The sequence below is a fragment of the Schistocerca piceifrons genome, chromosome 3 (assembly GCF_021461385.2).
Source record: "Schistocerca piceifrons isolate TAMUIC-IGC-003096 chromosome 3, iqSchPice1.1, whole genome shotgun sequence".
Classification (NCBI taxonomy): Eukaryota; Metazoa; Arthropoda; class Insecta; order Orthoptera; family Acrididae; genus Schistocerca; species Schistocerca piceifrons.
Window position 1 is genome coordinate 202,822,155 of NC_060140.1, and position 14,620 is coordinate 202,836,774.

The 14,620-nt window shown below is 51.1% G+C and overlaps 1 protein-coding gene across 2 annotated transcripts in view; it reads right to left on the reverse strand.

Annotated features, from left to right (window-relative positions):
- The window catches only part of LOC124788112 (chondramide synthase cmdD), a 146,302-nt gene that overhangs the window by 43,926 nt on the left and 87,756 nt on the right, over positions 1-14,620 (reverse strand). For both annotated transcript variants that reach the window (XM_047255236.1, XM_047255235.1), the window contains exon 3: positions 3,788-4,109. In XM_047255236.1, coding sequence (XP_047111192.1) covers positions 3,788-4,109 — 322 coding nt within the window. The remainder of the gene's footprint in view (positions 1-3,787; positions 4,110-14,620) is intronic.

The window sequence follows — 14,620 nt, forward strand, 5'->3', positions numbered from 1 at the left end:
TTGAACATATGTCTGCGAGTGTGGAAGCTGTAATCAAGGCTAGGGGTGGGCCAACACCATATTGAATCCCAGCATTACCGATGCAGGGCGCCATCAACTTTTAAGTCATGTTCAGCCATGTGTCCGGATACTTCTGATCACAGTGTAGATCTGTCGATGACTTCCGGCCACTTGTTACGCCCGGTATGTCATCAGAAACTCTTTGGAAACCGTCTGCTTGTGACAGGATTAAAATCAGGTGTGCCTCTGCCCATGCTACCGCGGACATGACACCGGCAAGAGCGGCTACTGTCGTCTCGTTGAAGAGTTCACTGGAGAGTAGAATGGTGCTCTTTTGTCTTCAGTGACGAGACATCTATCCAGACTAGTGACGAGAGTAGGTTTCGTCTGTATGTGGGTGATAGACATACACGTGTATGCTGTAGACCTGCTGAGCTACCTATGCCAGAGTGCATTCACTCACGACACATAGGTGCCATTCCAGGTTTCAAGCTGTTGGGGAACATCAGTTACAGCTCATGGTCACACTGGTGTTTCTACAGGGCAAAATAATCAGTGTGATACATTGCACAAGCTCTTACTCCCGTGCTACTGCTATTTCTTCGGGAGAAAGGTAATGTGCTTTTTCAGCAGGACAATGCACGTCCACATACGGCTGGTGCAACGCAACGTGCTCTGGCCAGAAAGCTGACCAGATCTGTCACCAGTTCAACATACATGGGGTATGATGAAGTGAGAACTTAGTCGTTTTCCAAGGCCTGCAAGGTCCACTGACGAATCGCAACAAAAAGCACGAGATGTTTGGGACAATCTATCGCAGGATGCCTTTCGACAACTATATGACCGTTTATATGCGAGAATACACGCCTGCGTCATCGCCAGAGTTACGTACGCTGTGCTGATGCGACTGTGCGGACACCTTTTACTGTGATTTTTAAGTGGACTGAAATTGTTATCATATGCTCTTATAATGGCTAACTACGTATCACTTCACTTGAAAATAAAATGATTGTGTCTTTGAGGGTCTTCTTTTTTCCGGCAGTGTAATGCGTCAATCAACACAGACCGAAGTATTTTACACAAGCTTCGTGAAGCAGGACCTCAGCTATGAACTCAAGATGAACACACAATAGGTTAAAGAAGAAAGGGAAGGCCGCGCAATGCATTGTAGTATAATTCAGTTGTATTAAAGAAGTCTGACAGAGACCGTAAGTACTTATCTGTACTTATCTGCAAACTATTTTGCTTGTCGAGATTGGATAGTCAGAGAAGTCCATACGGTTCGAAACGTTCCTTCCTTCCTTAATTCGGAGCTGTCGTAGTGTCGCGCGAAATCTACCTTGTCGTGGCGGCCAGAACTGACGCACTGTGGCCGCGCGAGACGAACTACGGGACGTGCTACTCTGCACGTTAATCGGAAACATTTATTGACGGATCCAGATTAATTTGTTACACTGCTACAATAAACTAAGTTTAGGTCGGCAGCCTCACTCTGACCCGTGAGACACGGTTGAACCTTTCGGTTATGTGTCCCGCAGATCATTTGAACGATAATTTATCCATGATAGTTATGTAGTCCGGAGTAATGGATTAAAATTTGTACCAGTCTACATCACTATCGCGGATAAAGCTGAGACTCAAAATGTCTCAGGAACATAGACATTATTTGATTTTTTTATGGAAAGGATGTGGTGTATTTGATTAGTGTTAACAATAACCAACATATGAAGAAACAAATTCCGATCTTAGCCGGAATTGGGAATTTAAATAAATTCAACGGCGACAAGTGAAAATTTGTGCCGGACCAGGACTCAAATCCTGATTTCCAGCTTTACGTGAGCAGTCGCATAAGCCGTTCGCCTATGCGAGGACGCTTCACGTGTATCCCAAATTCCCAACTTGTCGCACGCAACATACGTAGCATCTCCTGTCCATTACCGTCTTCGTTCGCAGCATCAAGCTGTTTCCCGCTAGAGTTCGGGCGAAGAGGGCGTCTGCACTGAATGGTCATTAAACGCCGTCAAGGCGCTTATATTTGTGTGTGTCGTGTCTTGTTTTCAGGCAGGCAGATTTCGATGACGACGTTGTCTACACAAGATCAACAGTCGGCTGTGCTGTGCAGAATTTTCGTATCTTTGTACTTAATTTTGTAGTTGGTTTCTACGCAGTTTCCAGCAACTGCCGATTTTGTAGACTGCTGGAGATCTGTGTGCCTTTTGTATTTCGTGCGCCTTTCTTCAACTGTGCGAATGGTCATCCGACATATGTATTTCCGCACTCGCTTGAAATGTAATATACCTCAGATTTTCGGAGCCCCAAATGGTCTTTTGCTGTCTTGAAAGAGCAATTGCTCTTCGGCCAGTGGGCGTTAGACACATTAGACATTTTGTAGTATTGAAATTGCACCGATTTTTCTAGGCAAGTTGCCCGCGTATGGAATGTAGATTATCTTTTTAGCTTGGTCTTCATCGGGAATCGGCAGTGGTGTGATCGTTCGCTCGAAGGCGTGACAAATCTGGCGGTCGCTACAGTTGCTTTTCTGCAACACGTTCCAGATGTGGTCCAGTTCCCATTTTAGGCTTTGTCGGAGATCACACGACCTCTGCGAAGCAAAGTGTTTAGCACTCCTTCCATTTGTGACGAGTGATGAGAGCTAGAGCCGTGAGGGTACTGGTCCGTGTGGGTTTTCTTCCGATAAACCCAGTTATCGCAGTGCTCCGTCCGGTTTTTCTCCGTACCAGAAAATCCACGAATGGTAGCTGAAAATGGATTTCAATTTACAAGGAGAGCTGTCCAGCGGTGAGACCGACTTTTTGAAGCAAGTCTGTAGGGCGACTTAGGTTAAGGTCTCATTTTTGAGTAATCTACGAAAAAATATTCCGTGGTTTTTTGTCGATTACTCGCGAACGTGGGCCCACCATGGCGAATGGCTGCAGGGTGTGATTCCAAGGACCTTAAATTACATCACCGTATAAAGTGTTTCCCACCGCTGGGGACTTAACCTTGTTAGGAGAGCGCGGGCTCCGACACTGAAATTTCTCCAGACGCAGCAGAAACGGAACTACGCACACGGCGAAGGCGGGCGGCAGACCGAGGGCAACCACTGTACTCCCGAGTGTGAGCTACCCTCAAGGCAATTTTCAACAATTACCTATTTTATTAACTGTACAACACCGGGAACTGCGACTGAAATGAACACACTAGCATTGGTACTGGACGTTGGCAAAGTAGCAGAGCATTCCACGGTCTAATGAATCCTGATACGTTCTTCATCATGCTTATGGGAGGGGGTCAATCCGTCGTCTTTCTTGACACCTGTACTGTGTGACAGACTAGCTGGCGGTAGCTCCATTGTGCCCTGGGAAACATTCTTGTCGGCATCCATGTGTCTTGTGGAGATCGTGCAGGGCACCATGACGGCCAAGGAGTTTCAGACCACGCACCCCACTTCATGACGATCATGTTTCCCCGACAGCAGTGACTCGGCTCTGAGCACTATGGGACTTAACTTCTGAGGTCATCAGTCCCCTAGAACTTAGAACTACTTAAACCTAGCTAACCTAAGGACATCACACACACCCTTGCCCGAGGCAGGATTCGAACCTGCGACCGTAGGGGTCGCGCGGGTCCAGCTGTAGCGCCTAGAACCGCTCGGTCACCCCGGCCGGCGACAGCGGTGACTTTTTCAGCAAGATAATGACCCGTACCACAAGGTCAGGATTGTGGTGAAGTGGTTCAAGGAACACAGTGGCGAGTCCCAGTTTGTGTGCGTCAGTACCAGACTCACCGGCGTCGGCTATGACGAGGGCGGGCCGCGCCTCACGCAGGATGTGGTGGACTCGCGCGGCGGGGAAGCCGGGCCCCAGCGGCAGGTAGGCGGCGCCCGCCTTCCAGGCGGCCAGCAGCGCCACGACGAGTCCGGCGCGCGGCCGCATGTCCACCGCCACCAGCCAGTCGCCGTCGCCGTTGGGCCCCGCGCCAGTGGCTCCCTGCACCCGCCGCACCAGCGCGCGCGCCACGCGCGACGCCGCCTCGTCCAGAGCGCGCAGCGCCACTGCCGCACTGCCCGCCTCACCATCCTCTACCGAGCCGGGACACACCAGCGCCACCTGACAACAATGATGCATAATGTTATAAAAATTTATTCATATATCAATGCATTCATGCACGTACGCATATGGAAAGCACACACACACACACACACACACACACACACACACACACACACACACACATTTACATATTTACATATATATATATATATATATATATATATTCCTGGAAATGGAAAAAAGAACACATTGACACCTGTGTGTCAGACCCACCATACTTGCTCCGGACACTGCGAGAGGGCTGTACAAGCAATGATCACACGCACGTCACAGCGGACACACCAGGAACCGCGGTGTTGGCCGTCGAATGGCGCTAGCTGCGCAGCATTTGTGCACCGCCGCCGTCAGTGTCAGCCAGTTTGCCGTGGCATACGGAGCTCCATCGCAGTCTTTAACACTGGTAGCATGCCGCGACAGCGTGGACGTGAACCGTATGTGCAGTTGACGGACTTTGAGCGAGGGCGTATAGTGGGCATGCGGGAGGCCGGGTGGACGTACCGCCGAATTGCTCAACACGTGGGGCGTGAGGTCTCCACAGTACATCGATGTTGTCGCCAGTGGTCGGCGGAAGGTGCACGTGCCCGTCGACCTGGGACCGGACCGCAGCGACGCACGGATGCACGCCAAGACCGTAGGATCCTACGCAGTGCCGTAGGGGACCGCACCGCCACTTCCCAGCAAATTAGGGACACTGTTGCTCCTGGGGTATCGGCGAGGACCATTCGCAACCGTCTCCATGAAGCTGGGCTACGGTCCCGCACACCGTTAGGCCGTCTTCCGCTCACGCCCCAACATCGTGCAGCCCGCCTCCAGTGGTGTCGCGACAGGCGTGAATGGAGGGACGAATGGAGACGTGTCGTCTTCAGCGATGAGAGTCGCTTCTGCCTTGGTGCCAATGATGGTCGTATGCGTGTTTGGCGCCGTGCAGGTGAGCGCCACAATCAGGACTGCATACGACCGAGGCACACAGGGCCAACACCCGGCATCATGGTGTGGGGAGCGATCTCCTACACTGGCCGTACACCACCGCTGATCGTCGAGGGGACACTGAATAGTGCACGGTACATCCAAACCGTCATCGAACCCATCGTTCTACCATTCCTAGACCGGCACGGGAACTTGCTGTTCCAACAGGACAATGCACGTCCGCATGTATCCCGTGCCACCCAACATGCTCTAGAAGGTGTAAGTCAACTACCCTGGCCAACAAGATCTCCGGATCTGTCCCCCATTGAGCATGTTTGGGACTGGATGAAGCGTCGTCTCACGCGGTCTGCACGTCTAGCACGAACGCTGGTCCAACTGAGGCGCCAGGTGGAAATGGCATGGCAAGCCGTTCCACAGGACTACATCCAGCATCTCTACGATCGTCTCCATGGGAGAATAGCAGCCTGCATTGCTGCGAAAGGTGGATATACACTGTACTAGTGCCGATATTGTGCATGCTCTGTTGCCTGTGTCTATGTGCCTGTGGTTCTGTCAGTGTGATCATGTGATGTATCTGACCCCAGGAATGTCTCAATAAAGTTTCCCCTTTCTGGGACAATGAATTCACGGTGTTCTTATTTCAATATAGAACGTTTGTATGTACATATACAGGGTATCACAAAAAGGTACCGTCAAACTTTCAGGAAATATTCCTCACACACAAAGAAAGAAAATATGTTATGTGGACATGTGTCCGGAAACGCTTACTTTCCATGTTAGAACTCATTTTATTACTTCTCTTCAAATCACATTAATCATGGAATGGAAACACAGCAACAGAACGTACCAGTGTGACTTCAAACACTTTGTTACAGGAAATGTTCAAAATGTCCTCCGTTAGCGAGGATACATGCATCCACCCTCCCTGATGCGCTGATGCAGTCCTGGAGAATGGCGTATTGTATCACAGCTTCGAACGTCTTCCTGTCGGGACACCTTCGTTCTGGAAATCTCTCTCGATACAAACGTACCGCGCCACGGCTATTGCCCCGTGCTAATCCATACATCAAATGGGCATTTGCCAACTCCGCATTTGTAAACATTGCACCGACTGCAAAACCACGTTCGTGATGAACACTAACCTGTTGATGCTACGTACTGATGTGCTTGATGCTAGTACTGTAAAGCAACGAGTCGCATGTCAACACAAGCACCGAAGTCAACATTACCTTCCTTCAATTGGGCCAACTGGCGGTGAATCGAGGAAGTACAGTACATACTGACGAAACTAAAATGAGCTCTAACATGGAAATTAAGCGTTTCCTGAAAGTTTGGCCGTACCTTTTTGTAACACCCTGTATACAGGGTGGTCCATTGATCGTGACTGGGCCAAATATATCACGAGATAAGCATCAAACGAAAAAACTACAAAGAACGAAACTTGTCTAGCTTGAAGGGGCAGTCGGCCGGAGTGGCCGAGCGGTTCTTGGCGCTACAGTCTGGAACCGCGCGACCGCTAAGGTCGCAGTTCGAATCCTGCCTCAGGCATGGATGTGTGTGATGTCCTTAGGTTAGTTAGGTTTAAGTAGTTCTAAGGTCTAGGTGACTGATGACCTCAGAATTTAAGTCCCATAGTGCTCAGAGCCATTTGAACCATTTTGAACCTAGGCTTTTCACTGATGTGGCAGTCATGGGTTAGAGATATGCACATATACAAATGCCTGCAGTATCGCGTACTGAATGTATAAAAGGGCACTGTACTGGCGGAGCTGTCATTTGTACTCGGGTGATTCATGTGAAAAGGTTTCTGACTATCATGGGCACACGATGAGAATTAACAGACCTTGAACGCGCAAGGTAGCTGGAGCTAGATACCTGGGGGTAGGCACGAATGTGTGTGAAATATATATGAATTACATGTGGCACACGCATATCCAGGTGAAGGCTCAGATAAAAAACGACTCAAACCTCTTGATCGATTTCAACCTAACTTCTTACAGATACTACTTCGCGGTGTAAGAAGCAGCAACATCCTATTAGAATGAGAGAGAGAGAGAGAGAGAGAGAGAGAGAGAGAGAAGGAACAAATCGATGGGGGAGCAGCAGATGGATTAATAGAATTTGGATAAAAATTCCAGACTATGCTCGTGTGATTGTCACCAGCGATCCGTGTTTAACAAATGGAAGTGATAGTTAAACAGGTGTCTAGCTATGTAGTTCATCATCCGTGTTGGATGGCAAATTGGCTGCGAAGTTATTTACTGTCCCGCAGGATTTTTTTTTTTTTTTGGTGGGGTTTAAGGGCGCTCAACTACTGAGGTCATTAGCGCCCAGTCACAGTTGTTAGAGCACATGGAATCTAGTAAAGCTCAAGGGGAGGGGGGGGACACCAGAAAGTCCTGACAAAGATGCAGATAAAATAAGTAAAAAAGTTAGATGTCTTTGGACAAGCCAGTCAAAGTTATAAAACGCAGAACATGAGCAGCTGCTCGAGCGTCATCAGCTAAAATATCCGGTAAAGTAGATGGCAGGGACATGACAACACGAGATTGACTGACGCGGGGACACGACAATAAAACGTGGCCCACTGTTAGTGCTTGACCACAAGGGCACTGCGGGGCTGGGTCACCGGAGAGCAGGTAGCGGTGGGTAAACCGGCAATGCCCAATCCGCAACCTGGTCAGAAGGACCTCTTCCCGCCGAGATGGTCGGGAGGAGGTTGTCCAAGCAGTTGGGAGCGGTTTTACTGCCCGGAGCTTGTTTCCTTGGAGGGATGACCAAGCATCCCACCACAAGGACACAAGCCTCTTACAAACATCCCCACGAACGTCAGATGACGGGACACAATGGGAGGCTGGCCGAGGCAGGAGTACTGCAGCCTTGGCTGCAGCATCTGCAGCCTCATTTCCAGGCACTCCTACATGTCCGGGAACCCACAGAAAGCTGACAGGAGAACCATTATCAGCGAAAGAATGGAGGGACTGCTGGATCCGTTGAACCAAGGGATGGACCGGATAGGGAGCTCCAGGGCTCTGAAGAGCACCGAGTGAGTCAGAGCAGAGTACATACGATGAATTGCGGTGGCGGCGGGCATACTGAACGGCCTGATGGAGAGCAAAAAGCTCGGCCGTAAAGCTGGAACATTGGTCGAGGAGCCGGTATTTAAAGGTGGCGGCCCCTACAACAAAGGCACAGCCGACCCCATCGTCAGTTTTGGAGCCATCGGTGTAAATAAAGGTGTGACCGGCAAGTCGAGCACAAAGTTCGACAAACCGTGAGCAATACACTGCAGCCGGAGTACCATCCTTCGGGAGTGAGCTGAGGTCGAGATAAATATGAACCGGAGCCTGGAGCCAAGGTGGTGTCAGGATCTCACCCTCTCTGAAGGTGGTAGGGAGGGCAAAATCCAATTGTCGAAGCAGGCGACAGAAGCGGACTCCGGGGGAGCAGCAGGGCAGACACATACAACCCGTACTGACGGTCGAGAGAATCGGCGAAGAAGGACTGATAAGAGGGGTGGTCGGGCATTGACAACAGCCAGCAGGCATACTGACACAGCAGTACGTCGCGCCGGTAGGTCAATGGTAATTCGGCAGCTTCAGCATAAAGACTCTCGACAGGACTAGTGTAGAAGGCTCCTGTCGCAAGACGTAACCCCCGATGGTGGATGGAGTTTAGACGGCGTAAGAGGGATGGCCGAGCAGACGAGTAGACGAAGCTCCCATAATCCAGCTTCGATCGGACTATGGACCGATATAAGCGAAGCAGGACAGTGCGATCCGCTCCCCAAGATGAACCACTAAGAACTCTGAGGACATTAAGGGAATGTGTACAACGGGCCGCCAAATAAGAGACATGCGGAGACCAACAAAGTTTCCTATCCAATGTGAGCCCTAGAAACTTAGTTGTTTCCACGAATGGGAGAACAACGGGACCGAGATGCAAGGATGGCGGAAGGAACGCCTTATATCGCCAAAAGTTGATGCAAACCGTCTTCTCTTCAGAGAACCGGAAGTCATTTGCCACGCTCCATGAGTAGAGGCTGTCTAGACAACGCTGAAGGCAGCGCTCCAGGAGGAATGTTCTCTGGGCACTGCAGTAGATAATTGGATTGATCGCGATGGCAAAAAGGGCTACGCTCAAGACGGAGCCCTGAGGCACTCCGTTCTCCTGGAGGAAGACGTCGGACAATACGGAACCCACACGTACCCTAAACTTTCGATCCGTTAAAAAGGAATCAATAAAATGGGGCAGGCGACCGCGTAGGCCCCACCTGTGCATAGTGCGGAGGATACCTCCTCTCCAACAGATATCATAAGCCTTCTCCAAATCGAAGAACACGGCTACCGTTTGGCGCCTTCGCAAAACGTTGTTCATGATGAATGTCGACAAGGTCACAAGGTGGTCAGCAGCGGAGCGGCGGCGACGAAAGCCGCATTGGACATTGGTAAGTAGCCGTCGAGATTCAAGAATCCAGATTAACCAAGCATTAACCATGCGCTCCATCACCTTACAGACACAGCTTGTAAGAGAAATGGGGCGGTAACGAGAAGGAAGGTGTCTATCCTTCCCGGGTTTGGGTATAGGAACAACGACAGCGTCACGGCAACGCATGGGGACCTGACCTTTGGTCCAGACGCAATTGTAGGTACGAAGAAGGAAGCTTTTGCCCGCAGGAGAAAGGTGTGCCAGCATCTGAACGTGAATGGCATCCGGCCCCGGAGCAGAGGACCGGGACAGTGCAAGCACACGTTCGAGTTCCCGCATAGTAAAGGGGGCATGATAAGTTTCCAGATTCAGCGAGTGGAAGGAAGGTCGCCGAGCCTCTTCTGCCTCTTTCCTGGGAAGGAAGGCAGGGTGGTAATGGGCGGAGCTTGAAACCTCCGCGAAAAACCGGCCGAAGGCGTTGGAGACAGCGACAGGATCAACAAGGACCTCATTACCTGAGGTCAGGCCAGGTACCAAGGAGTGGGCCTTAATGCCCGACAGCTGGCGCAGGCTACCCCAAACGACAGAAGAGGAAGTAAAACTGTTAAAGGAGCTGGTGAAAGAGGCCCAACAAGCTTTTTTGCTGTCTTTGATGACTCTACGGCAATGCGCTCGGAGTCGTTTGTATCCAATACAATTCGCCAGTGTAGGATGGCGGCGAAAGATGCGTAAAGCACGTCGTCGAGCACGGATAGCGTCTCTACAAGCCTCATTCCACCAGGGGACGAAAACGCGACGTGAAGAGGTAGTACGAGGAATGGAACGTTCGGCAGCATTGATGATAACAGCCATGAGTTATTCGACCTGACTGTCACAACTGGGAAAATCGTGGTCCGGAAAGGTCGCCAGTGAGGAGTAAAGTCCGCAGTCAGCTTTCGGTATGTTCCAGCTCGAAGGACGTGGGGATGGGGTGTGGTGCAGGAGACGAACGACACAGGGGTAGTGGTCGCTAGAATAGGTGTCAGAAAGGACATACCACTCGAACCGACGGGGAAGAGTGGTAGAACAGATCGAGAGGTCCAAGTGGGAGTAGGTATGAGTAGAGTCCGAGAGGAAAGTTGGGGCGCCAGCATTGAGACAGAGAAGATTGAGATGGTTGAAGACATCTGCCAAGAGGGAGCCTCTTTGACAGGATGCAGGAGAGCCCCAAAGGGGATGATGGGCATTGAAGTCGCCGAACAATAAAAACGGCGGAGGAAGCTGAACAAGCAGGTGCATCATGTCAGCCTGACTAACTGCGGATGATGATGGAGTGTAGATGGTACAAACTGGAAAAGTAAAAGCAGAAAGAGTAATACGGACAGAAATTGCTTGGAGTGGGGTGGTCAATGGGATGGGATGGTAATAGACATCGTCCCGAACGAGCAACATGACCCCACCATGAGCTGGGATACCGTCCACAGGGGTGAGGTCATACCGCTCCAAGGTATAGTGGGTAAAGGCAATACCGTCAGTCGGGCGCAACTTGGTTTCCTGGAGACCAAGGACGAGCGGACAGTGCAGGCGGAGGAGCAGTTGTAATTCCTCCTGATTAGATCGAATACCTCTTATGTTCCAATGTAACAAGGCCATCGCTAGTCAAAAAAAGAGGGGGAATGAGACGGGGGAAGAGCTCGTCACCTCGACGGCCGCGGAGGGCCAGGTTTCGAGGGAACAACGCTACAACTGGGGGGAGGCGGATCCTGTTCCATTGAGTCGTCGCCAGCTGCAGCCGCTGTCCCGGGTTGTGTAGGAGGGGCAGCATCATTTGCTGACGAGAGGCCAGCTGAGTGCCTGGCAGCAGAGCGTCCCGGCGAAACTGAGGACGGCCGGGAGCAGCGACTCACGGATGGAGCATCAGACGAAACGCGCCGGGGTGGAGAGGGGGATAGGGACTTCTTCTTGGAGGCCTTCTTGGAAGTCCGAGGAGGCACAGGGATGGTGGGCTGGACCCGAAGAAGGTCCTCACGTTTTGGTACGCCGGACCTCGGAAGCTGGGGTCCGGAACGTTTCCCCGATGGACGCCTGAGAAGAGGATCGCTTCTCGGGCGGTGGGGGGGGGGAGGAGGAGGAAAGGGTGGCCCCTGGGGCAGAGGGGGAGGGGGCCGCGGGGGGGGGGAGGATTTGAAAGGGAGGGATTTGGGAGGCGGAGGCAGAGACCCCGGATGGGGGGAGGAGGTGGAGGGGGTACAGGATAGGGGTGAGGATACCGTGGAAGGAGTGGACACGACTGAGGCAAACGCAGTGGTCAATGGCACGGGATGGAGGTGGTCATACTTCTTCCTCGCCTCAGAATAAGAGAGACGATCCAAAGTTTTGAGTTCTTGAATCTTCTTCTCCTTCTGATACGCGGGACAGTCTAAGGATCTAGGCGAGTGGATGCCAGGACAATTAATGCACCGAGGTGGTGGGGTGCATGTATGTTCCTCACGAAGAGGACATCCACAATCGCCGCAACGGGGCTCAGCCTCACACCATGACGACATGTGCCCAAAGCGCAAACACCGAAAACAGCACATAGGAGGCGGGACGTAAGGTCGAACGTCGCACCGGTAGCACGTCACCTTTACCTTCTCCGGGAGAATGTCCCCCTCGAAGGCGAGGATAAAGGCCCCGGTGTCGATGCGACGGTCTTTGGGGCCGCACCGGACTCGCCGGACGAAATACACGCCTCGGCGCTCCAGGGTGGCTCCTCGTCCTATTCAGTGCCAGATGCGGGACAATGGACACTGGGATGTCCCCTAGTCGGTCGCAAGCCTGGAGCGCCGCCGACTGTGTGGCGGAGGTGGTCTTTATAAGAACGGACCCTGAACGCATCTTACTGAGAGCCTCTATTTCCCCGAAGATGTCCTCTATGTGCTGAACAAAGAACATGGGCTTGGAGGTGGCGAACGTCCCCCCATCGGTTCGAGAACAGACCAAATAGCGGGGGAAGTACTTCGCCCCAAGCCGGCGGGCCTGTCCCTCCTCCCAGGGAGTGGCCAAGGGGGAAAAGGGCAGGAGAACCAGAACTAGAGACAGTACCTTTCCTTTTGAAAGACTCGGCCGCAGAGTGACCTGATATGTGTTGTCGTTTCATCTGCGAAACGTCCGCCCCGATACCACCCACTCCGACCAGGGGCTCTCCCCACGGGCGCCACCCAGCCTCAGCAAGGGCCACCTGGCAGGATGACCGTTGCCGGGAGTCCTGATGCCCCAAGGAGATGGGCATCTACTCCTTGGCCGACGTGGGGAGGGTGCAGCTCAGGTATCGGCAGTACGATCCCTGTGTTGTCAGGGGGCTACAACCTAGAGGGTACATGATGACCCCACCACAACGGGCTGGCTGCCGTGCTGGATTTCGGGTGCCATGGAAAGTCCACCATGATCGTAGGTGCAGATGGGGACGCACTATGGGCGTAACTTTGACAACCCATCAGGCGTTTAGGCCCAATTTGATGAATAGTGGGTATGGTTACAACGCTGTTACAATGCTGAGTGCCAAGGTCTTAGTGCACGGAGGACCAGTGATACACCACGTAAGGTGTCCTTCCCCAAAAGGCTCGTACTTCTGTAGAATTTTGAAAAATGGAGGTCAAACCCCAAGAGGGACCATTACATGGAAGGCCGAAACGGTTGAAACTCCTTTTAGTCGCCTCTTACGACAGGCAGGAATACCTTGGGCCTATTCTTACCCTGGACCCGCAGGGGGAGTCCCGCAGGATGTTGGAGGTGCTTTGCCCTCTACGATTCCTGCTCGTGTACGTGATCTTGCAAGGGCAGTGGGGCACATTAACGTCACTGCAACCAAGAGTGATAAAATGGGTGCAGTAGAACTACAGATATGGTACGATCATTGGTTTTGGGCAGTAGCTGGTCAAAATAAGTTGCTTGTGCTTGGTTCCTGGACGGTATGTAAAAATCTTGCTCCTTTATAGCGAACTATACGTCCTGTAAAGTGTTTGACATTGCAGTTCATACCACCTGGAACCATTGCACCAGTTTATCCTCTGGATGTTTGTTTTTCCATGCCTATAAAATATTATCGCACTATCTACAGCTATGTCTTAAAGGGTATCTAGTTTCACGATAAGCTCCACGACGAACTGTTCCTCATTCATTGCATTCCACGACATTCCATCAGTTCTTTTCACCCTGTTACCCCAACAGGATTCTATATGTATTCTTTAAGAGTGGATACCTACCTCAACATCTTGCATGGTTTGTAACTCCCGAAGAGTTCACCATCGATCTTGATGGTGCGAACATTTGTGATCACTGAGGCGGTTGATTCGGTCTTTAAGGTGCAAGTTAATGGTTTGTTTTGAACATTTCTTGAACGTGACGAAATCTGTTTTGAAGTGTAATACATCCATCCTATAGAAGTTGATATGTGAAACTCGCAGACAATCCTTTTCTGTAATAAATGTTAACACAAGACTCAAATGAGCTTTACTAAAGAATGAACTTGTGACCTCGCATGCAAGTGTTTCCTCAGTGTCCTGTCAAACTCTTCAGTAGCATTACCAGATTCCAATTGTGTTTCCAAATAAGCTCACTGGACAAAGTGTTATGTACCCCCGCCCCCCCCCCCCCCCGCCTCTTCCACACACACCCCTTTAACAGTACAGTGACCGCTTTGGGCACTTTATAGGGAAGAGCCTGCCGGTCATATGATCCTGCACGTCACTAAAATGAAAAGTGTGTACCAATAGGTTGCATAGCACCACCGCAGTAAGATGGGTACACGTGGATACGTACGAATTGCAGAAAGTGTATAGGATCGGTTATTCTGGCCGTGGTAATTTACTTCGTAAGTCAAACCCGTGATCAGCTTACTTGGATATGTCGGATAAAGAGACAGATGACAGTGCAGGTACGAGACAAAAATGGGGACAATTCTATGTTTAATCATCGTGAAAAGTATGTTCTACAAAGCACGATATGTATTGCTAGGCACCACTGTCAGTCTTAGGACCAGCAACTGGCCAGTGCAGTATAGCCGACGACTGGATGAGAATGCAGCAGACGAAGAGCGCAATTGCGACAGCCGTAGGTGGAACTTTCACAAAATATTAAAAAATCAGTACTGTGTTGGTACTAATGTACAGGGATATCCAAGAAGAAGGAATAAA